Here is a 25,401-nt window from a genome sequence, read left to right on the forward strand (position 1 = left end):
GTGGGGATGACACCGCCGAGGTGCAAATGAGCGGGCGACACCACAGAAGAAGAACTGAGAGGCTCTAGAGTCTGACAGTTAAACTGAGAAAAAGCACACGTGCACCCAAACTGCCTGAGCAGCTAAAAAACTCCAAGCGTAAACGATGACTTTCCCCTTTGCACAGTAATCTGTTTTTCACACATTTGATAATGCTCCATGCACATACAGTATCTTTTTTAAATGACTTTTGTCCACAGTAATATTCATCTTCAAACTATGATACACAGCAGTGGTGAAACACATTTTCCCAGAGAGAGTCAAAATATTGTTTTAATATCACTTAAATATAACATTTTCAGAACCCAGCAGGAGTCTGAGGCTGTAAAAAAAAGTGAGACACAGCAGATCTGGGTGGTGTTAATATTACTGAGTTGTGCTGTGAAAAATGAAATTTCCTGACCTGCCCTAGAGAAATTGATCCCTCCGAGCTGCATTCACACTGCAGTTAAAATGATGATCAGGAAAAGGGCCTCGAAATCTGATCTGAACATATCCTGAGGCCTGAGACAGGTGGCTGGCTGCTTTTTGAACACTTACATAAGAGTTTTGTAACGCGCACGTGACAGAGTTAACGTGATTCTGGTGCCTGTTCGTCAGCATTAGCTTTATATGTTAACCATGATGGCAAAGTGTCAAAAGCTAGGTGGAGGCAGTTTAAATGGTTATTGTTGAGCCATTTTCAGACATGATCTCTGGAAATTGTCCAGAAATTCGGGTCGGGCCTTTCACGTATGACGAACGCAGCAGGAGATTGTCCCGACTGGGCGCTTTCACAACAACAGCAAAATGTCCAGAACCTTCAGGCAAAGTGGTGGCGCCTGGGTAGAGGAAGCAGGAGACAGTCAAGTGTTTTTGTTCACAGCACATCGACGCCGGTGTCGGCCCTTATCACCAAACGCTCTCAAATCTTGTTGTCTTTCCAATTTCACATCTTCGTGGTTGTCTTCTAGGCTTTCTACTCTTTTTCACCCTGAGGTTTTTGTCTTCTTGTCTTCTTTCTATCAGTTTTGTTTCATGTGTGTTGGAAACGTCGCCAACACGCCACCCCTGCTGTATTCTCACATGGGCTCACTTGGACATTTTACTAGGGGGCTGGCAGGAAAAGTTCTGGAAAACGTTGTGAGCAACTAACTCAGACATTTGCGTTCTCACATACAGCCACTCTGGATAATTTCAGGAAAGTGTCCAGAACTCGTTGCAAGAGAGGACACTTTAAAACAGAAGATTAGAATATCTGAAGTTTGGAGTTGCTACATTTATCAATATGCAACGCAGCTCTTACATTTGAATCATCTGTTGGTGACTGGTGAAGATTTGAACAGTCACATTTAAAATAGCTGTGCTTGGAGTAAAAACCTAGTTCCACTGGTTCAATTTCACCCTGCAACAGTTTCAGCGCACAGAGCGAACGGGCTCACTTCAGTTTGGCTCCGTTAAAATGTAACTCCGCTTATCAGCATGCTCTCATTTAGTGGAACAACCCGAACATGTTGTAGGGGAAGGAGGAAACATATCCACAGGGAATCAGGTAATTAGTCACTGGATGGAGAGAGAGAGAGAGAGAGAAAGACAGAGAGAGAGGGAGGGTGATGGTGGTGGGTTAGGTCGTTACCCATAAATTCTGCCTCGCATCAGAGACAATTACTACAACCACAACAGTCTGCATGAGTCACACACACACACACACACACACACACACACACTCATAGAGTACCCTTCTCACCTCGACCACGACCTGACGCCCTGACAACCACAAGTGCCTTCAACTGCCAGTCTCTCTCTCTCTCTCTCTCTCTCTCTCTCTCTCTCTCTCTCTCTCTCTCTCTCTCTCTCTCTCTCAAAAGTACACACACACAAACATGAAGATGAACACACGCTATAGAAATGCCTCCATCTTTAGGTCTTGACATTTTCACTTTCTGTCATCATAATAAACATGTAGGAAGAGGGGAGGGTCGCCAAAACTTTCCTTTCTAGACATTTATTTTCTCTCTCTCTCTCTCGCTCGCCCTCTCTCAGACAGGATATTTTCACAGCGTAGCTATTTTTCTTTTTTGGGACTTTTTTTCTTCTTCTCCAAATCCGATCTTGTACAACTGCAGATCAGTGGCCTTTTAGCCAGTCATAATAAAACACAGCTCGTATAAGACTCAGGCTGGTTTCACAAGGCCCCCTGGCAGCACAGACACACACACACACACACACACACACACACACACACACACACACACACACACACACACACACGCAGGCACATTCAATTCTAATAGTCCGATACACACACATTCGACTCATCTCCGACACCAGACAATACAAAGAAAAAGCCAGGTTTCAGCTGAGCAGCCAAGCGTTTCAGAAGTTACGAGAGGCATCGTGAAGTGTCTCCCGGGGCCATAAAAGTTCACTTGAATTAAATTAAAGACATTTTAAGAAATTAGCAGCATTGATTTCAAACAGCAGGGATATTGATTATCAAGTTTTAATACTCAAGTCTTTCATCTCTCCACCCATCCCCCCCATCTCCCCATCTTTTTCCCATTTACTCATCTCTTCCTCTATTTTTTTCTTTTTACCCCGTTCCCTCTTTCCTGTCAACTCCCTTCTCTCGCCGCTCTCTGTCTGTTTTCTGTTGGCGAGTTGAGGAGAAAATCATATTTGCCCGCTCCCTCTGGCCTGCTGATATGGAAAATCATCTCGGAGGCCAGCCACTAACATAAACCTTATTTCTGTGCCGGTGCCCCCCCCCCTCCTCCTCCCTTTTCTTTCTCTTCCTGCCCTCGGTTTCCACCTTTGTTTTTATCCCAATCTGCACATTCCCCTTCCATCTGTCACTGCCGCATCCTCCCATCGTTTCCCGTAGCTCAGGAACACCACCCGGTGAGTGCGAGGACGCCAAATTAACCACAACTGATGAGATGTATCAGACAAAGAGGGAACGAGACAGAACAGAACCATAACAAACGTAACACAAACTCTAGTGGGTTCGATTGAACCACCACAGATACTCATCTACATCAAAACCTCAGCTCTGACCCAAGTCACCTCAGGATCACACATATCTGCACGTTATTTACTATAAATACAGGCTGCTGACTGAGAAAACGGCTCCATTCAGTCTCTGTAGTGGTAATTAAAGAAGAAAATGTGTTTGTATGCCTCCCATTTTCCCCAGTTGGCATCGCGAACTGGAAAAGTGTGTCAATGTGCAGGCATCGAATCCTCCAATGTTGACTATCCAAGGTAATAAACATCAGAATTACGACTCTCTACTCATACTAATTCAGTCTGCTGTACTTACAGTGAGCAAAATCTGCTTTAGTTTATTTATGATGGACGGTAATGTGATTTGCTAAGGGGAAAATCCACTCAAACTTACTTATTGTAACACTGTTTCATATTTTATTTAAAGTATTGGATGTGCTCCTCGCCTTTCTGGGCAGGTCTTGCCGCTCGGAATATCTTCGGGTATATGGGGCCAAACATAAATTTTGAGATGTTGCCGTTTCCTGTGCAGCCGCAATGGAGTTCGATAGCAGCTAATCTGAAGTTTCAGCAATATAAACATCGGGATTTGGTGTCAGCGGCTTCAGAATTTAACAGCCAGATCTTCACAGAAGCCATTTTACCCTGATGGTTAACAGTCACACGGGGAGAAATCTATCTACAAAAGTAAAGTTCTGCACAGAAAGTAGCTTTTATTTTATCCGGGAAGACTGCCACACTGTGTTGCTGCTGCGAGAGGTTGACATGAATAACACCAATGTTAGTGCGGAAAATGCTTTACGGAGGAATTTCTATATTTAACCCCAATGGATAAAAGTTGAAAAAAGGCACAAAGATTGAAATTGTGCAAGTAATTTAGCTTTTTTTTTATGAGCGCACTCACATTTTCACACATTTAAGGCACACAAAAGCCATTTGCACATGTGAACTCCAGAAAATGGGTATGGACATTTTTGCCTTTCACAAATGAAGAACGCAGCAGGGGAATGTGCAGGTAAAACACAACAACAGAACAATGTCTGGAACATTTAGCTGAGGGGTGGCCGCTGGGTACGTCATGCAGGAAGCAGAACATGACGAATAAATTCTGCTGTGGAGATCGCATGCTTTTGTTTACAACATCAACACTGGCCTCAACACTAATCGCCCAAAAGCTCTCTCCTTGTCTTTCTTCGCTGGCGTTCCTCTACGTGCATGACACCTCTTTTACATACTGAGATACTTCCACACATCCACACCAGCATCGCCCCGGATCGCCAAAACCTCCCGAATCTCATCATCTCTCGAAATTTCCTGCAATTTCTCTTTTTCACAAGGGCTCACTCTCCTTTAACCAGGTGCTGGTAAGAAAAGTTCTAGAAATTGTCCGGAGCAACTGACTCGGACATTTGCATTCTCACATACAGCCCCTCTGGAAAATGTCAAGACTTACGTATGAAAGCAGCGTTAGACAGTTTTAATCAAGGATGCATCAATGGCGCCTGCTGTAAACTATGCCGGTCATGTTTAGAAACAGTAGTAGAATTAAGCTTTTATGCAAAATGCAAAGAAAGTGTCTAATGATGGAAAAAAACCTGGAAAAATCTATGTTTAATTTTTACATTATAACAGAGCTGGTCAGGGGACACAGTGTACACAGTATGTGGTGCATGAGCTGGTGTGAGTGTGAAGGACCCTGCACCCTCTTCAGTGCGTTCGTCTCAGGAGGAGATCTACAGTGAAACTCAGCAGCCACACAACAGATAAAAGGCCACACCGTCACAAGGCTTTCTCACTATTCTGAGGGGAGGAAGAGGGAGGAAGAGGAAGGAGGAAGAAGCAAACAGAGGAGGAGAAAACAAAGATCCCCATCGAGGTGGAATTGGGGTGACGCAGGGGATGTCACAAGGAGAAAGAAGCAAACCCAGATAAAGTAACGGAGCGATATTCTGAATGGACTGCTGCTGATCAATACACACGTGCAATCACACGCACGCACACGCACACACCTGGAAGGGTGACAAGTTAAATCGATCTCCGTCCGATTGAAGATCAATATCCTCTCGTGTTGTATTGTCACATTTGCCAATTAACAGAAGCCTCTGTCCACACACTGATATACTGAACTCTCTCTCTCTCTCTTTTTCTCACACACACTCAGACACACACTCTTCTATTCCGCCATTGGTGGTGACAACTGGGAGCGCTTGAGAGTCTGACAATACAGTCTCACTGTGTGTGTGTGTGTGTGTGTGTGTGTGTGTGTGTGTGTGTGTGTGTGTGTGTGTGTGTGTGTGTGTGTGTGTGTGTGTGTGTGTGTGTGTGTGTGTGTGTGTGTGTGTGTGTGTGTCAGAGGTTCTGACTCTCGTTAGCTTGGCTGCTACGCTTATTGCCGTACACTTGGCAACCTCTCGTCAGTCCGACCCTTTCATATGCCTCCAACCACCAAGGGCCCTGGCACCGAGCCTTCAATCTGTGTGTGTGTGTGTGAGTGTGTGTGTGTGAGTGTGTGTGTGTGAGTGTGTTTTGGGTGTGTATTTAGGGGCAGGAGTCAAGCCAGACCTTTCTGATCTGTTTTGACACCACAGAATTGCACAAGTGACAGGGCTACTCAAACAAGGCAGTCGTGGAAGGCGCACACACACACACACACACACGCACGCACACACACACACACAGGGCCATAAAAGCATTATGGCACTGGGGACACAAACACATTCAATGTGTGAGTAAGCGCCCGAGCGGTGCTTACAAAGACTATGTTCAGAGGAGAAAAGGAGTTCTTTTGCTGAACTTGATCCAGATAGCATTTTCCTTCTGCTCTATCTTATTATTCATCAACGATTCCTCTTGACTCATTCATGTTAGAAAGAGCAGGGTGTGCAAGCAAAGCATGGCATGTCGCCTGGGACGAGCAGCTGCACTGAATCACATTACGTCGGGGAAGAGGAGTGAGGACGGAGACGGAGAAAGAGAAAGGGAGAGAAAGAGGGAAAGAGTGGAGGGAGGGGGACTGAGATAAAAGAGCTACAAATGAGAGATTTCCCTGTGAGGCGCATAAATCAGTATGAACAGCACAGCTCAAAGCCTCACTCCCAGGCTGCGGACCAGAGCCTCGCCGTCCACACACACACACACAACCATGCACACACACTCTCTAATACCGTCTCCTTGCGTGCACAAGACTACTGTGGTAACATCCCAGTCACACGTGCGTTTACACCATCAAAAGCCACCGAGGATGCTGAAAGACACATCGTCTGGCTGCAGCTCCATGAGAGCTACAGGAGGTAAAAGCAGCAGGAGGAATGAAATTAACAGGGAAGAAAACGTGCAACATGGCACCTTGTGTCAAAACTCGGCCCCGGAAAGCCGACAAAAGAAGAAGAGAAAAACCATAAAAAGAGATCCGGTGATGTTCAGAGTTTTCCGTGTGTGTACATGGCCCCCACAAAATGCACCAGTAAACTGTGAGTGAGGAGGAAAACGTTCCTGCTTTTTGACCACAGACTTTTTGGATGCCACACACCCACCAACCCACCCAACGGCAGGAGGAAGGACCTTATATGGTCTTGGAGGGGAGGAACTCACAACATATGAGGGTTTCTTAGGGAAGCAGGAAGGAGGGAAGGAGGGAAGGAGGTGGGGGGCTGTCGGGGTAAGTTTTTCCATGTTTTAGCAAAGAAAACAGGGGAATTTAGGGGATAGGGGTCATACAAGACTGGTTCTGCTGCCTTGGTCGGAATGAAACACAAATGGTACACGTGGGCACTCGCGCACACGCACATGCACACGCACACGCACACACACACACCCTAATTAAAAGCATAAGGTTGCTGATATTTCAGGAAAGCCTGCGGTGAGAGCCAATAATGCAATTCCGTCCAACTTAACTTGCCTCTGTGTCTGTATGCGTGTGTGTGTGATTGTGTCCGTGTGTGTGTGTGTGTGTGTGTGTGTGTGTGTGTGTGTGTGTGTGGCAACACCCCCACCATCACCCCCACAGTAGCTTAGTAGCTCTGGTAAACAGTGAGGAAGCCTGTTCTGGGAATTCTGGTCGTCCGACATGCCTGAGCCACACCCCTGTGGTCCATTCAGTTTGCAGCCACAGCAAACACACACACACACACACATATGAGAACAGACAGACACACACACACACAAACACACACATCTTCATAAGGATGAAGACACACTGACTCTGATGATTTGAGGCCGCTTGTGCCTGCTGCTGGATGAATTACATCTGAGGGTCAAAACACCGGGATGAGCACAAAGCGAGTGGAACAGAAAACACGTCACCGTAAGCTGAGAGCAAAGTGGACCCAGAGATGAACAGGTACACATGTTGTGTCTTCATGAATCACATTGAAGTTCAAACACAACACCAGCTCACCACTTATCAAACGGTCACTGGTTAACTACCACAATCTACAATGTATTAGCACACACAGTCTCTATTAAACACATGTTCTTCGGTGGTGAATTTATGTGACTGTTACTTATTAACATGTATTCACAATGATGATGATCATGGTTCAAAGATATCAACAGTTTAAGAGCCTGTGATGAAATGTTTCAATACGTGGCCCAGATAATAGTTTAACCAATGAGGGGCCGAGAGAATTGTAACATTGTAACAAATGGTACAAAAAATATTTGTAAATTAAAATTCTAAATAAATACATTTTATACCTGTTACATGCTGGAAGAGTAAAAATTCAGGATATTACAAAAAATGAATACAAAACATATTCTATTATGACCCTGTAATAATAGAAGAGGTACCCGGTAGGTTTAAAAAAACAAAACAATGGTATAAGTTATTTTTATTATCCTGAATTATTTCGCTACGATGTTAACATGCAAAAATAGATTTTATTTTATTTTGTGCAATTTACTTTTTAATTCATTAATGAGAAGGTTTAATAGTGCAACTGCTTTCTGTCTCCAGGACATAACAATAAAAGGTTTTATTATACCTTCAACAATAAAGGTTTTATTTGAAAAACAGATCTCTCGCTCAGAGTGACAGAATCAAACCCCCATAAACTCTGCTGAGCATTTTAGCATTCAAAAGCACATTGTTTTAGTTGTCTAGTCTGCGATTCTGCTCTACTCTACTGTACTCTACTGTACTGTACCCTACTGTCTTGTACCGAGTCTCTCTGCTCTCATGGGATGGTTAATCAGACTCAACACCTGAAACACCACTGCACAACCAGCACAAAAAAAGCAGTGACACAAACATAGCGGCTGCCTGGTGAACATGGTGAAGCATTTAGCAACTAAAGAGCCACATATTTCTCTCCAGCCTTGATGGAGACCGAAAAAACACTTAAAGTTCATCAAAAGGCCAGAAACAGTTACATGACTCCAAATTAAGAGAGTGTGGCAACATATCCGCTGGTTGTGTAAATAAGCAGCTGTTTACCCAACAAGTTCCCCATTTTAAAAAGAAAGATCTGGTGTACGTCAGTGTTACTGGTTTGAATTTAGGCTGCTTTCAACAGTCCCAGGTTTTGTGGGGAGAAATGTAACATAAGCCCTGCACTCATTAAACGAGTCTTATCTTTACTTTTATGTGGGACCGAAGTTTCCAAAACCAAAGCATTTCAGGCAATTCTTTTTCCATGAAGGTTCGAGATCGCGGCCCCAGATTTGCAGCAGCGGTGCAGCACAATCCTGCCTCATCTAAAGTTAGCTCCAACTCCAGTGGAAACAAACACACCTACGCACCAGAAGCGGAGCAGCCGGGGCGGTGTGCAGCAAAGACGATGGAGACAACATCCTTTAATCAGGAGGCCCAGATTTAACCATATCACTGTCAGCCGTGCAGCATCCACCTTGCTGAAGTGTCCTTGAGCAAGAGACTAAATCCCCTACACCAGCTTTGCCACAGCTGTAACTGACCCTGCAGTCTGATCTGCAGGCGGCCGAGAAAAGGTGAATTTCCCTACGGGGATCAAATATCACGTTATTATTACAGTATGCTACTTACAAGCCATCTACAGTGCTGCCTTCAATCCCACACCGCGGAGAGTCGCAGCTCAGTATCGCTGGAGCAGGATGTGTGTGTGTGCATTTATGTATAACCTAGTGTCTGTGTGTGTGCGCGTGTGTGTGTGTTAGTGAGCGTGTGTGCAACCACACCGCACTGCATCGCCCTCCATCATCGTGAGTTGAGGGGTTGTGGTTCCTAGAGAAGCACTTTACTTAAATTAGACCCTCAACAGCTCGACATGCAGGTGTCAGTGTGTGTGTGTGTGTGTGTGCGTGTGTGTGTCTGCGTCTGTGCTGTTTGTGTGTAGTGGGTGTGTGGGCATCAGACAGTCGGTGTGTGTAAGGGGGAAGAGACTGAACAAGAGAGAAGAGCGGGATCAGCAGACAGCGAACACGAGAGAGAGAAAGAGAGGCAAAAAGGGAGGAGGAGAGAGGGATGGCGATGGAGGGAAGCAGAGAGAGGAGGGGATAGAGTGAGCAAGTGAGCGACGAAGCGAGAGAGAGGTAGAGAGAAAGAGAAAGCAGGTGAGAATATAGTCTGACCTTATTTCAGCTTGGTTTTTTCATTCTCTATATTCCCTCATTGCTGTAATATTTACACAGGAATAAAAGATTATTGGAGGGATCCACAGAGAGGAAATAAAGAGGAAAGGAAAAGGGGGGAGAAAAGGAAAATAAACAAAAGAGAGGGTGGAGCGAACGAGGATGATGGAGTAGGGGGGATTACTGGTTGTAATAATTCTCAAATGAGTCGCGAAGAATAATAATTTATATCATTGATTCATCTGGCAATTATTTTTCTTTTATATTGATCATTCACTTGAAATGTAGAAACATTTTAGAAAAAAACATCACAATTTCTCCAATTGTTCAAGCTTCAATCACAAAATTTTAATATTCAACAGACAATGATGTTAAACAGAAAAGATAAACAGGAAATTCTCACATTTGAGAAGCTGGACAATGCTAAAGTTTGGCATTCCTGCTGAAATTATGTGAAATTAAAAAAAGGTTATCAAAGTAGCAAGTAATTTTCTGTCTAATTATTTCAGCTATACTTCCAGTGACGCAGCAAAATAAAGGACAATGTCAAATTTTACACAAACACAAAAAACGTCCCTGACGTCTTAGACAGGACATATACAGACAGGTTATTTAAATAAAATTTAGAAAACTATTTTAATAATTTAGATAAATCATCAAAGATATGTTTTAAGCAAAAAATGGCTAAAGAAATCCTAGTTCCAGATTATTAATTGGAGAAATTGTTACATTTTACTGTGTCTTAGTCCAACATGTGGTGAATTAAATAACTGGCAGATTAGTGGATACAAGATTTCTATAAAATCATTTGAGGAATTGATCATATGAAGGATCTACACCCTTCTTTATGACAGAGTAAATGATTTTGATTTAATTCAGATTCAAAATTAATTTGCTGAAATTGTGTTATAAAAATCAGTTTGAACTCCTTATGCGGTAAAATTAATGAATTAAATTGATTTTGAGGGTTTTAGTTGTAGACATGCGTAAACATGTCACATAAAATGCCTTTAAAAGTGTCGTGCAAACCACAAGTATCGTATCCTCTCTGTGTACTGCTAAAGAGTATATAATTATTAATCTATTTATTCTCATGACAATGTATTATATTCAGTAATATGTAATTTAGCTTTGGTAATAGCAGTAACATCCATGCCACTTATTTGATTTAAAAAAAATAAAGCTGAAACAAATGGGGAAGATAAAACGACGAGACCAACGCTAAGAGGTTCTGATGAAATGAGACGTACACACACACACACACACACACACACGCACACACATATACACACAAAAGCTGAGATAAGTGCACACTGACACACTAAAGACATTCCTATATTATGCATGCACACATGCTTCCAAACATTACAAAAACACACATCAAAACGAGCGGAAAAGACAGTAGGCAGTTATTAAAGAGATAAGAGAGGAAAAGTAGATAGAAGGAGAAGAGACACTTTACCAGCAATCAAAGACGTGGAGGAGAAGAGAGAGAGAGAGAGAAGCAGAGAGAAGTAGAGGTAAAAGAGAGACAGAGAGAGAGAGAGAGAGAGAGAGAGAGAGAGAGACATGCAAAAAGAGAAGGAGAGTTTGCTTCTAATCAGCCGGGATCCAAAATTTAGACAGGCACACACAGAGGCAAAAGCAGTCCCAGTAGGATTAGGACCTCAGCGCCGTGTGTGTGTGTGAGTGTGTGTACATGTGTGTGTGGTGTGTGCACGTCCCACGAGACTGATTAGCCATGAATGACTGATGACGGATCTTTGTTGTTTTTTCTTTTCTTTTTTTTTGCTCTCTCTCTCTTGCGCCTGCACTCTCTTTTCTTGTTTTCTTTCTTACTCTCAGCTCGGGCAAAAGCATGGGAGGGGATTCGCACACACACACACACACACACACACACACACACACACACACACACACACACACACACACACACACACACACACACACACACACACACACACACACACACACACACACACACACACACACACAGAGAAACACATATATACAAAGCTGCACACAGCTCCATGTATATTCAACGAAGGCTCCTGAATATACTTAAAGCTTTCATGTGTGTCACTGTGTAACGATCCATGCTGTTCCACACAGCTGCTTCTCTCTTTTTCGTACCTCCCTCCCTCACACATACACACACACACACACGCACGCACGCAGATATGAACCTATTTCCCGTTTAAGAGCACATTAGCTGTCTTTCACGCCAAATCGTCGATCAGTTTAATCTGTAGGACGGCAGCAGTGTGACTTGAAGGGTGTGCGCATTCAGGAGCTATAGTCCAACCACTCTGGCTTCTTTAACCTCACCTCCAGATGAACCTACGGCCCCCTCCATCCATCTGAGCCCCTGACAGCAAAACAAACTGGACATAGACCCGCCTGAATGGAGGCCATTACAATATGAATGAGCCAAACAGAGCTGAAATGAATCGAATGGAGAACCAAAACAAAACAGCCGAGAAAAGGGCCCCGGCTGAGTCAAACAAGTCAGCTCCAGTGACGATGAGTCAGGCATAAATGTGACCCCGGGATGGATAAACTGCAGGCCCCGCTCAGGTGTCTGGTTGCCGCCGCGATAAGGGTTGCCGTGGTTGCACGGGCCTCGCTTTTGCAGTGTGCATTTTCAAAAGGGCTGCAGACCTGTGGATGTGGCGAGACCGTGACATCATGTCTGCCCCCCCCCTCCCCGCTAAATGATGTCACCTCTCTGTCACGTCGCGTAAACAGGGGTTTGCCTTGACCCCTCAGAAGAAGTGGAAGGCCGTAAAAATAGTGAAGAACTGTAGTGTCTGCGAGCACATTTGTGCACACCCACGCTTTCTTTTCACATTTCCTCTGACTTTGTTCACGCATTCATATCGTGAATTCCAGCCACAGCAGTCACATATTCACATAAAACACCTTGTATTGGATTTTAAATGAACACAGACACAGACACACACACACACACACAGACACACACACACACACACAGTTCCCCCTCCTCCTGCACGGAGTAAGAAGCTGTTTTAGCCTCGTGTTTTGCGGGCTGTTTAAAATGTCATTTTTCTCTCGTTTCTCAGACTTCAAAGACGCCGCACTGAGCTCTCACTCCCTCTTGCCAAATCCTCCAATCTTTTCTGATTTAGTGAGTTGGCCATAGGCCGAGTAGCACCGGGACGGGCCCGTTAACAACCGGCAGAGTGGTGGGGGAGAGGAGACGTGGAGAGATGGTGGTATGGGGGAGAAGCAAATGAGGCAATGTGGAAAAGGAGAGGAAGCAGGCTGAAATTGAGACAGAAATAAGAGGAGTGCCGAGAGAAACTGGTCTGCTAACAATGCGGAGAGTTAGACAGAGATGGGAGTGGATATAAGAGGTGGAAGGGGGGGGGTCGATTGATAGGAGAGGAGAGAGCAAAGGGAGGAGAGAGAAGAGGATAGGGAGGAACGGCGGCTGTGAGGACAAGGAGGAAGGAGGGCTGGAGGACCACTCGAAAAGCCAAGAGGAGTGAAGGGGAAGCGAAAGGGGGAAGCAGAAGGAGGAGGAAGAGGGGAGGGCGAGCATGTGGTTGAAGAGGAGCAGGGAGGACGGGTGGAGGGGAGGTCTGGCCAGTGCGCGACGGAGAAGGAGGTAAAAAAGGGGAAAGAGGAGAGAGAAAGAGAGAAGAGAAGCACATGGAAACAGGAAGTCTGTCGCTTGCCGTTCACATGCCAAGTCATCAGATGGTGGTGTGTGTTCGCGCCCCGGAGATGTCGCAACCAAACGCACCCCACTCCCTTCAAATCACTGCTACGGACAATAAGCAGCTGTTCACATGTTGGATGATGAGACAAAAGTCTTTCTGTCACTGCAGCGAATGTGCCTCAGAACAAATACGGCCTTCACCCAGAGCTCCCACATCAAAAAACGACTTTTACTTAATATATTCAAATGTCTCTTATCTCTCCACTGATGTGACCTTTTGGGGGGCTTAAATCTCGGTCACAGTTAGTCTGAGGTCAATGTGATTAGATGCAGTGAGACATTCAGGAATATATTTAGACCATGTGTAGTGGTTTGCTTGAAATATCAAAGCGCACACCACAGTGTGATTTGTAATGGAAATGCCTTTAATGACTTTGCTGGCTTTGCTTAATGACTTAATGCCGCTAATATGTCAACAAATTTAAAACAGTCGGACCCATTTAACTGATTTCTTTGGCCTCGCTGAATATTTTAGTTTGAAGTTTAGATGCAGTGATGTGTCTATGTGCTCGTGGCTATGACTGACATTAGCTCTTAATACAGTCTAAAAACAGACCTAGTCCAATATACTTTGATGTAATACATGGGTTAACCTTATCTAGAACCCACAGCTCAGTGTGACCCACTGTAAGTGCTATTTTTATAATTTAAAATATGGCTATTTTGATGTGTCCCTCCATTAAAAGGGCCTATTATTTAGCTTTTGGAGTGTTACTAGTTTACAATCCTGTCTTCTAGATTTTGTTAAAGGTTCAGTGTGTAGTTTCATGTTGCAGCTGAATACCCCTCACCTCACCCTCCCCTTCCAAACATGAAGGAGAACCTAATGGTGGCCTTCAGTTTTCATAAAAACTCAAAAGGTGTTTGTCCAGTTTGGACTTCTGTAAAAAAAACATGGCGGCCTCCGTAGAGAGGACCCGCTCCAGATGTAAATGTAAACTATTTAAATATAAACGGCTCATTCTAGGGTAAAGAACACAACAATTGATACAATTTAGGTGAAAACATCACTAGGATTATTTAATATTTAATTTCTGCCTATAGATTCCTTTCACCTAAATCTTACACACTGGACCTTTAAAGTGGGTCTGTTTGTTATTTTTTTTCTTTTTTGCTATATCAGAAAAAGAAGCACAACGGTATTTAATTTCCCTAATAAAGACTGCATTCTACTGGGGTCCACACTATTGCACAAGCTGGAGAACTAGACTAACTGAGTGGGACACACAAATATATGATACAGTAATTCAAGTGTTGCCGTAAAGCTGTCACAAATGCATAAATTGTTGTACAATATGATTTACATGTAATGTGCAAATGACCCATTATTAACAATCAATCAGTGAGTAATTGTAAACATGCATGTTTGAAAAGTTTTATAATGCTTTTACACACAAAGGAACAGGAATAGGCTATTTTATTAAGTGCAGTTAAAACTGTTCAAAAAAGGTGATGGTCTCTTTTTCACATTTGCACCAGTCATGTTCAGTCATGTTTCTACGTCACAAGAAACCAACATGTCGGGAACCTAGCTGTCTCTCCAGGGTTGCATCTTGCACAATACAAAAAAAGAATCGGTTGCACGTTGTTCCCAAGTTGCAAAAAAAAAAACAACAAATACAAAAACGTTCACGGTTATTTACATGTCCCATGCACGTCATAACGTTGCACCAGACGAGGTGCAGCATCAGCGTCTGGACTGCCAGTTTAAGACGAGGCAGGAATTAGCACGTTCACCTGGGTTTCATGTTTCCATCACTGCCAATCAGAAACCTGCTTCCTCTGCAGAGCAATTTGACCCTGGAATGAATACCGATCATATCCATTCCCATTGCAAACCAAAGCTTCATGTTAGTGGGTATTATTTTTATTTTTTTGTCGTTTGCGAAAGTAGAATTTTTTTAGTTTTGGTAAATAACCTAAAAGTAATAAAAAAACAACCCAGTGTGTTGGGTGCTTTAACACCCGTGCCCTGAGTTGAGTCATCCAAGTACAACACTGTGTATTTTTGAATATGATTTATGTATATAGCATTTCTCTTTTTTTTTTCTTTTTTTAATTGCGGTGAATTGACAGTTTACACTCTGCCCCTCTCTCACTGCGTCCAGTCACAGCTCGGCTGGCTGCAGCCTCCACCACCTGTCTCCTCCGCGCAGGGGGTCGTCTTGCACGCTGCACGCAGGATGTGCCCCTTGTGCCCAGAGTACCACTGGTGAGGTGAAGGGGGCTGGGTCTGTCTGAGCACTCATCCACTGCTGACTCATCACACAGACACACACACACACAGAAAGAGAGAGAGAGAGGGGCAAGTGTCTCCTCTCTCTCACTTTCACTCAGTCGTACTCTCGAGAGGCAGCGGAGACGCCAGGCTGAGGAGTCGGGGATGGCGGCCAGTGGGTGCTGTCAGGCGGTGGTAATCTGACTGGATTACCAACCAGGTGGAAACATTCAGCCTCTCCACTCCCTCTAACCTCCTCCTCCTCCTCCTGCTCTCTTTTCCGCTGCTCTATCCATCATTTATTCTTATTCTCGATTTGTTTTACCCTGTTCCTTCCATTCTTTTCTGATTTGCATGGAGCTTTAATTAACACCCACTGCACACTCACATACACAAGGAAATGTCACAACTACTTCTACTTGTCAGGAACTTCCAAACATGCGTACAAACATGCAATCACATCCTCCTCTCTGTCCACGTCATGGTGGTATTTTGTGTGTGAAGGGGTGCGCAGGTAGGAAGGTCAAGGGGTGTGTCTCATCTGTGCCACGATCAAAGACAAACACGAGGAACTTCCAAGAGAGGAGAGACATTACTGACAGCTGGATGATGAATGGACAGGGTGGCTGTGTGCCATGCCACACGCACACGCACACACACACACACACACAAACACACAATAGCAGAGAAACGGCAGAATTTTCACTGCAGGATCTCGTGCTTCGCAAACAAGACACAATCGCATGGAGAAGCTGGAGATGAGATGATGAGCAGACGGAGAGAAGAAGAAGAGAAAGGTCAGGGGATGAGGCCTGAGCGGACAGATTGAGAGAAAAGACTGAGAGACGCAACAGAAAGGTTATCTAGTCTCACCAAAACATTATGATTACGGCTTTTTACTTTTTTCAAAGCACAGAGCAGCTTATAGGTGAAAACTCTGCAAGTGTGTGTGTGTGTGTGTGTGTGTGTGCAGCTGTGAATGTGCATTTTACATGAATGTAAGCGCTTACTGTCTGTATTACTAGGTCACACACACACACACACACACTATCGCACACACACTCTCCCACATTCACAGCCGTGTAAACAAAAACCGTCTGCCGTCTGGTAAGTAACACACCTGTTCAATGACAAGCTCTACCACGCCCTCCATAATACTGCACACCTGTGCTACTGCAGGGTAAACCTAACCTTAATCACACACACACACACACACACACACACACACACACACACACACACACACACACACACACACACACACACACACACACACACACACACACACACACACACACACACACACTTGCACAACTGCTGCCCAGGGGCTAACATCACAGAAAAGGGGAAGAAAGAAAGAAAAGCGAAGCATTGAAACAGGGAGGGGAAGAGCTGGAAAGACAAGAGAGAGACAAAGGCTTTCCCACTGCTCCCTATCAGTAATCTAAACGTCTGTGTAATATCATTGTGGGGGTTTTATCAAATGGGGGCCCGGGTCCTATGGCGTTGGTATGCAGCTGTCATTCCATCACCTTGTCAAGCGCGACCATATTCAAGCAGACACCATGCTGATCTAAATAAGAGGCTTCAGCAAATTGATGGATTGCAGGTTTTCCGGGATATGAAGAAACATGGGGGGCGAGAGGGGTTTTTTTTTTTTCTTACTTCAAATTTCTGTAACAGATACACCCAGATTGGTCTTGTGAGAAAGTCAAAAAAAGGGAAGATCTGAAATAAGCCCCCCTCCACATACACACACACACACACACACACACACACACACACACACACACACACACACACACATACGCACACATCCCGGTATGGCCAACCCCACCTCATATCTACCCCCTGTGCCGAGGCCTAGGGCCAAGAATACAGCTTTCTGAAACTCTGAGGGAGGAGTGGGGGGAGCACAAAGGTAACCCCCATCCTAACCTCCCAGCAAACACACACACATGTAACCCAGCCCCCATCCCAAAACAACAATCCTCTATGCCTATCATGTCAGTCAAAACCCCATCAGGGACATGCATGGAGAGTCTGGATATCTGGAATCTCAATACAGTGTCATGCACCTTGAGTCCCTGTGAGAGGGCCTCTTGAATACATTTCAATAGTATTATCACCCTGCATTACTACGCTTTTTTTTCTTTTCTTTTCAACATTACAGAATCATTTTACACTGGACCATAATACACGTCAGCGAGCGGCATTATCAGTCAAAGTGAAGTATAATCTGTTTAAATCATTATGCAGGCTTGGTGTGTGTTTGTCATGGGTTTAAAAATTTCATATTTCTGCTAAAATTATTTCAGTCAAATTTAAAAGAGACATGCAGCAGCATGTCTCCTGAAATATAGAAAATATTTTATCAATATAGAATAAAGTATACTGTATGAATTATTGTAAATAATATTCTGATATAGTATAGCGTAGAACTAAAATTATGTTAATTATTTAATATGCATTATACCATAATACACGTACGTATTGCAGAATAATATATAGTATAATACATTTTGTAAACATTACATTTACAGTGACACATTTATTTGATACAGGGAAGATTATATATGTCGTAGTTTACAATGTATTTCAACAATTTCTAAATTATAAAAAATGATAAATGTAAATTTGGTACAATCAATTCCTACATATAAACTAAAAATAACAACAGAATAATTAAGTGTATACATGCACATACACTGCACTTATTGTGAAAGGGGAGTTTTGTAATAGTAAAAATAAAAGTGCAGGCTGGGGTTATGATGCGTGTAAGAACACTTCTGAAACAAATCAATGGAATTAGTTTTAATTTGTGTCCTCGTCCAAGACCAGAATCTGAAGAACATAGAATGTCAAACTGGTTCACTTTTAATTTTGGGGAAGAGAAAAAAAAACTGACTAGGTCAAAGTGTTGACATAGAAATGTATGTGGGAATTGGGCTTATGTGCATTTGATAAAATAATAATAATAATAACTACAGGTAATATTCTGGACTGGACTTGTGCGTTGGCTTTGCTGTTGTCTCAAAGTAATGAAAATGCAAATGAGTGGAGACAGAGGAAGGATATATACGTCGATCTCTCTCTCTCTCCCTCTCTCCCTCTCACACACACACACACACGTTCTTATGTGCCCGAGTTCCAGCGTCTATTTAAAGAACCCGCTGCATTTGCAAATGATAATTAATGAGGTTTTTCAATGGGCACGTTCACATTCACCCAGTTAGTCCATGTACCTGTTATTAGACACTGTATGAATCCGACCAGAGCCTTTCTTTCTCTCTCCCTCTCTCTCCACACACACACGCTACACACACACACCTTCCCATCCCCCCTCCTCTCCTATTGAGACAGGATACCAAAGCTACTTGTTAAATCTAATGCATGCACTGTCAACCCATTCGCACCCCGTCACATCCCCGCTCAATATAGAAACCGGATTTTCTGGTATTACCCGCACCTCTATTAGCCAGAGACCCCCACCGCCACCTCACCCAACCCCTGCACCGCTGCGACCCCCAGTTTGTGACCGGTACAAACCAGCGTGTGCCCCCATAGCCTGCACCACCACCATACCACTGTGAGTCTGTGCGCTGCTGGAACCACACATGAAACGTTGCAAGGAAACTGCGCAAATAAGGGAAGGACTCAGCTAATAGCTTTAATTTATTGTTTAATGTGAAATATAAGCAGTGGAATTACCCAATTCTAATTAATTAAATCAAACGGCAATGATTAGTACTTTACTAATTGATGAAACCATATAAATCTATGACAAGATTACGCTTAATAAGCCCCGTGTGATAAAAGAGAATAATCCTGGAATATGTGTTTTAATTGTTGGGAGATTTAAAGTCAGAAACAAAAAGGAGAAAGAGAATAAGGTAGGCTTTGTCGTAAATTTCAAAGTTAATCTAATTTCCAAGTTTCCCCGCTATGTTTCATGGCCTATTTTTGCTTTTACGCAAGGCTGAAATCCCTAAACTGACAAATGATATTTATTCTCATGTAATACGCACAGCAAGCAGCTATATGCCATAAACAGTTCATTAAATAAAGTAAAAACATAAAACTCTTTAATATGCCTGCCCCTTATTGCTAATCTCCAAATGCCCACAGAGTCGTAATTTCCTTCCACAGTAAATTCTAGTTTGTCCCGAAGAGCTTTCTCCAAGTTTGCAATATGGAAAACATATGCTTCAGACAAAAGACAGTAACCGATTCTTCTTTTGTGTATAAACCCACACTTTCATTCACGAGAAAAGAGCTGCATTGAGAACTGACCTGAGTGCGGAGCCATGGAGAGGTGGGATGAGTAGTATTTCCCGGGCTGGAAGTGAGCCGGGTGCTGCACGGAGCCGTGGCCGCCCGGCGCCATCCGAGACGCGGCGCTGTGCACCAGCGCGCTCCGCTCCGTCAGGAGGTGGTGCGGAGGAGCGAAATCTCGGCTTTCCATCACTGGCGAGAACCGATAAATCCCCAAATCCAAAAAAAAAGTAAAATCCGGAGGCACCGAAGGTCTCAGGCACCCAGATGCAAATAATCCCTTTTATGAACTTCGGGCTCCCCTCGTATTGAGCGGAGTTTTGGCTTCGCAGGGCAGAAACGGAGTCCCCGTCATGTCCTACAAAAGAGAGAGAGCAGGAGACGCGTCAAAGCGCTGACAATAATGAGCCGACCAGGGATGTAGCGCAGGAGAAAAGGCTGAAGCGTCATGTTTACACAAACAAGCAGCATTTCCCCCAAAAGCTTTTTATAAATGTCACAAAAGACCAAATTCACACGCTATTCTCGCTGATTGGTTTCCATCAGTCAAGTTGAATCTAATGACGAGTTGTGCCAGCTGCAGGAAGACGAGTATAAAGTCTGAGCTGCAGAAAAAAAAAAAGGTGAGTTTCTGCGGATTTACTCCACACTACACATTTGGCACCAACAGAGGAGTCTTTGCCCCCCCCCTCCTCCTCCTCCCCTCCTCCTCCTGCTCCTGTGACCAAACACGATGCAAATAACTTTTTTATCAGCGAAAAGAATGAAAAGTAAAGGGGGGATTTGGCTCAGGTACAAACAAATGGTGCATCTGTACGGTGCAAGAGTTCTCGGTGGTTAAAACAAACCCTTCTCGATGAAGGACGAGTCAAAACTGAACGAGGACCAGTCATAAACAAGACGGAGCTCGGAGGCTCTCGCACTAAAATATAAAGAAACCATTCTGCACTGGGCAAGAATGCGTAACAGCAGGTTTTATCCATAACAGAAACCCATTCCCAAACTTCTTCCGTCCACATAGCGTCCAAAACAGAAGGACGCACACACATTTCGGCCATTGGTTAGTGGTTATTGTTTATGCAAATTAAGTTTGATTTCTTTCTTCATTCGGATGTCATAAAATGTGATCCCATGCACATAGGTTACAGTTAATATGTGGTGGTGTCAATGGACGGTTGCCTATTGTGAATTTTTAGAATAAAAAAATGCGTTGAAAGGGGACATGTGTGCGTAATGAATCGATGGTGCTTGTTGTGGAGCTTTTACCAATTAAATCTAACTTTAACCCGATTTCATTTATGTATTTACGATTGTTTCACCATTGTGCTGTTGTCAATGGACGGTTGCCTATTGTACATTTCTAGAATAAAAAATTGCGTTGACAATGGACAGATGTGCGTAATCAATGGTGTCGTAGAGCTTTTATCAATTGAATCTAACTTTACAGAGCCTTATTGTTGTCCGTGTATTTACTATTGTTTCACCTTTAATGCTTGACTTTGTATACGTGGCAGCGTTGTGATCAAGACTCTTATTTGTAGTGTTGCTTATTAATGAAAACAGGGATAATAAAAAAAAACATACAGCCATTTCTATTAACTCATATACGGAGTCAGCAGCAGTGGCCCTCGCCTCCTGACAATGGCAAACGCCATGCATCCCCGCTACATATACAATACAGGCTCAGTGTAATCACAAACACAAATCAAATCACCTTTATGCTCCATGTGCGAGAGAGCGGGGCAATAAACAGTGAAATAGACTAGGAAATCATCGACTTTATATGTGTGCCTTATAGCCCAGGTCATTTACTTAAATAGGACTCCCTGTGACGCGCAGATATGGGAGAGCTGGGTGCCTGCCTTCACCAAGCACACACACACACACACACACACACACACACACACACACACACACACACACACACACACACACACACACACACACCTCAGCAGTCCATCTCCTCACGGGCCTTTCAATGCATGGCACGTCCATCTAGCGCTCTGTGGATGCTGATAGCACCTCCCAGGAATCAACGATAAAGGAACAAAGAAAATATCAAATGCTCTGGTGGACCAGAGGCTTTTGAAGTGCGTAAGAATATATAGGCTGCATGAGCAGGGATATTCAAGTCTCCTTTAACGTGCACACACACACAGGCACAGACACGAACACACAGGCACACACACACACACGCTGCCCAAGGACTCCAACTTTCAGGAATTGTGTTTGGGGGAAAAAACACATCTCCGAAGTTTAGCAGCTCTAGCAGAGGCTCCAAAAGTGTTCGTGAGCGTGTTGTGCGTAAGAGCACTCCCAAACATAAAATAGCCCAAATACCCAAATCAAATTGCATCCCATGATACATTTTTTTTGCAACAAATGCAAGAGCGTCAAAATAATTTACCATTTAACACTTTTCATCCCATCTCGTCGACGGTGAGGATGGAACAAGCACAAGGAGAGAAAGGCAGGCTACTGTACGAGCGCACGGGGAAGGCAAAATGGACTCTCTCCTCTCCTGTCCCCTAGGCTGTGAGAAACAATGGCCCGTCTCTACGGGACATCAATCACACACCACTCTCGCCTGACGTTTGTCTATACGTTTTTAAATTTTTTAGGCCGTAAACACACGTCCTGCGTGTTTACATTCCACGTCAACAGAGACCCACTCAGACTGCATTTAACAACCTGGATCTAAATCCCGTGTTATCGCACGCCAAGCAAACACAACGACGTGAGCGAATCCTGCGTAACAGTTTGGGGAAATGATCATTTGGATGTGCTGTAGTAGTGTGTGTGAGTGTGTGCGTGCGCGTGCGTGTGAGAGTGTGTGTGAGTGTGGAAGGGGTTCAGACTTCCTTTCCACTCCAGCCAGCAGACTCCCTCAAAACCCCCATACACACACACCTCCTGTACGCACGAACACACACACCTCCCCAGACGCGCACACACACACCTCCACCACCACTGCCATGCAAAGGGTCAAACTATCACCGGAAGAAAATGCCCCCTACAAAAAGTAGCCACAACTGGGGGAAATGACATTTCACGGACTTAACACAAAAGCCAGCATATTATGTTTTTGTCCATGTTTCATCTAAAAAAAAAAAAATTACGCATTTTGTAATCTACAAAATCTGAAATATGTTGAGCTTTTTAAAAAATTAAATAGGAGATAAAGGACATTCATTTCAGGGGGCCGTTGGCTTACAACAATTTTGCAATAAAAGTAAAGTCGCAAAGCTTCACCGAAGCACTAAATCCCGACATCCAGAGGCCCGCTGAACAGGAGAGACAAGCCCGGCCGAGGCGAGGGCAAGCACGGCGTCTGCACAGCCTGCTCACCGAGGGGGGGGGGGGGAGCAGCAGGCAGGGAGTGGGCTGCTGCAGTTTGCAATAAACCTCTCTGTCTCCCTCTCTATCAAACACACACACACACACACACGCACACACACACACACACACACACACACACACACACACACACACACACACACACACACACACACACACACACAATCTCTCCCATACGCGCAGGCACCAGAGGCAACTAACAAAGAAATAATCTACAATTTATAATCTATGAAAGTGAGGAAGCGCTGAAAGGCGAGCGGCTGTGAATAGTGCCATGGATGAATAAGAAACACACAAGTAATTTGGGCTGTGGAGACAGAGAGAGAGGTCAAGAATATCGAGCCCAGAGGAAACAGGCTGTTTAATGAAACACGTCAAAAAATACTGTAAAGTCGCCGTGTAGCTTTTATGCAAATATCACAATTAACCGGGGGATGTGTGTAGATCTTTAGTGTTTTGTTAACATTATTCTGTGAGGTGCAGCAAAGCAGCAGCTTTTATCTCCACATTCACTCCTCCAGTGCAAAAAAAACAGCGCAGTCTTTAAAAAAAAAAAAATACATGCATCCCATCATTTAAATAAAACGATAGAATCTCACATCTACAGTCTCCATGCACGCAGCGTTCGACTTGAACTAAAAAAAACCATCCACATCCAGCACCTTCATTATAAAGCTTATAAAGCTATAGAAATGAGTTGCTGTACTTACTGGTTATAAGTTATATATATCCTGTGCATGGCGAGCAGGGCTATTGTAATGACGGAAGAAGAAGAAGAAAAAGAAAGTATAGTAAAAAATAGTCAAAGTGAAAATCCCCGAGTCGCAGAGAAGGAACATGTGGGATTGATTACATCCTATGCTGCTGCTGCTGCTGCTGCTGCCGCTGCTGCTGTGTGGACTGTGCTGTGCAGTCAGTTGAGGTATGGGAGAGACGCATCGTAGAAGTTCAGGCTTGTAGTGAATCGAGGCTCGTTCATGCAGCCGGAGACTCAGACACGCCGGGAGGAGGAGGAGGAGGAGGAGGATGAAGGGGTGTGTGTGTGTGCGAGAGAGAGAGAGAGAGAGAGTGTGTGTGTGTGTGAGCGTGCGTGCGTGTGGGAGGGGAGGGGGGGGTGGGGTGAACGCGTAGGCCTATTGGTTTGAGAACGACAATGTGAAAGCGTGCCCGTGAGGCGCCCACCCCCTCCGCCGCCTCCACCCGTCCTCCTCCTCCCCACCCTCCCCCTCTAGACGGTGAACGCGTGCAACCATTGGCTGAGGCGGCCGGAGCCAATGAGGGAGCCAGCGCCGGCGCCGCGGAGCCAAACGGCGGGCGTTTGATTTGCGAGCCCTCGGCGCACAGCGAGGCGCACGGCTGAGAATGCGAGGAGGCGAGGCGGCGCAGCTCAGGCCGCCGCTCCTGCTCGGTGTGCGGGGACGGAGAGGAGCCCGCCAGCGCGGTCTGATCACCGGCGGAGAGCACACAGCATCCAGCCTATTCCGTGTGATCCTCCGTGCTCCGAGAGTATATCGTTATTTTTTTTTTTGCCATGTGACAGCGGTGATGTGATAGTTTTATTGATGCTCCTTTAGGGAAATCCGCTTTTTTCCCCACTCGGCCTGACTGCATGTGTTTAGCCAAATAAATCCTTATTAGCGGGATCCGTGTCTTGATTTATTGGACATGTAAAGTTTGCTTGCAATGGGAGACATTTTGCAAAAGAAATGCACAAGATAAGAAGTTGCAACAGGTTAAGTATGATCGAGGAAACGCAGCCACTGGAATAAATCTGAAAGGAGGAATTTATAAATCAGATTAAAATTTTGTAAACAAACGCATGATAAGCTTATGGACAAATATTCAACAAGTTTAGTTTGATGGAGAAAATGTGTCCACTGGAACCAAAATAAAGGAGTTGGATTTAAATCAGGTTTAAATTTTACAACAACAACAAAAAAATACAAGATAAAGAGTTTATGGCCAAATGGGCAACAAGTTAAATCTGATAGAGAAAATGTGTCCACTGGAATATAGCACCCAAGGATTTTTATTTGTCACATGCACAGAGATACACATGCAGTGAAGTGTGTGTGTGTGTGTGTGTGTGTGTGTGTGTGTGTGTGTGTGTGTGTGTGTGTGTGTGTGTGTGTGTGTGTGTGTGTGTGTGTGTGTGTAGGGGTGGGGGTGCTCTTATAATATTCAGATTTTTTTTATGCTCGGAACACCAACATGCATCTCATCAGTGCGATACATT

At 44.2% G+C, this 25,401-nt stretch overlaps 1 protein-coding gene across 1 annotated transcript in view; it reads right to left on the minus strand.

The window, feature by feature from the left end:
* Positions 1-25,401, minus strand: part of bahcc1b (BAH domain and coiled-coil containing 1b) — a 68,705-nt gene that overhangs the window by 36,310 nt on the left and 6,994 nt on the right. Inside the window, exon 2 of the mRNA XM_047338261.1 lies at positions 19,827-20,166. Within this exon, the coding sequence (XP_047194217.1) occupies positions 19,827-19,998 (172 nt within the window). The 5' untranslated portion in view covers positions 19,999-20,166. The remainder of the gene's footprint in view (positions 1-19,826; positions 20,167-25,401) is intronic.

This window comes from Hippoglossus stenolepis, chromosome 21, assembly GCF_022539355.2.
Source record: "Hippoglossus stenolepis isolate QCI-W04-F060 chromosome 21, HSTE1.2, whole genome shotgun sequence".
Lineage (NCBI taxonomy): Eukaryota > Metazoa > Chordata > Actinopteri > Pleuronectiformes > Pleuronectidae > Hippoglossus > Hippoglossus stenolepis.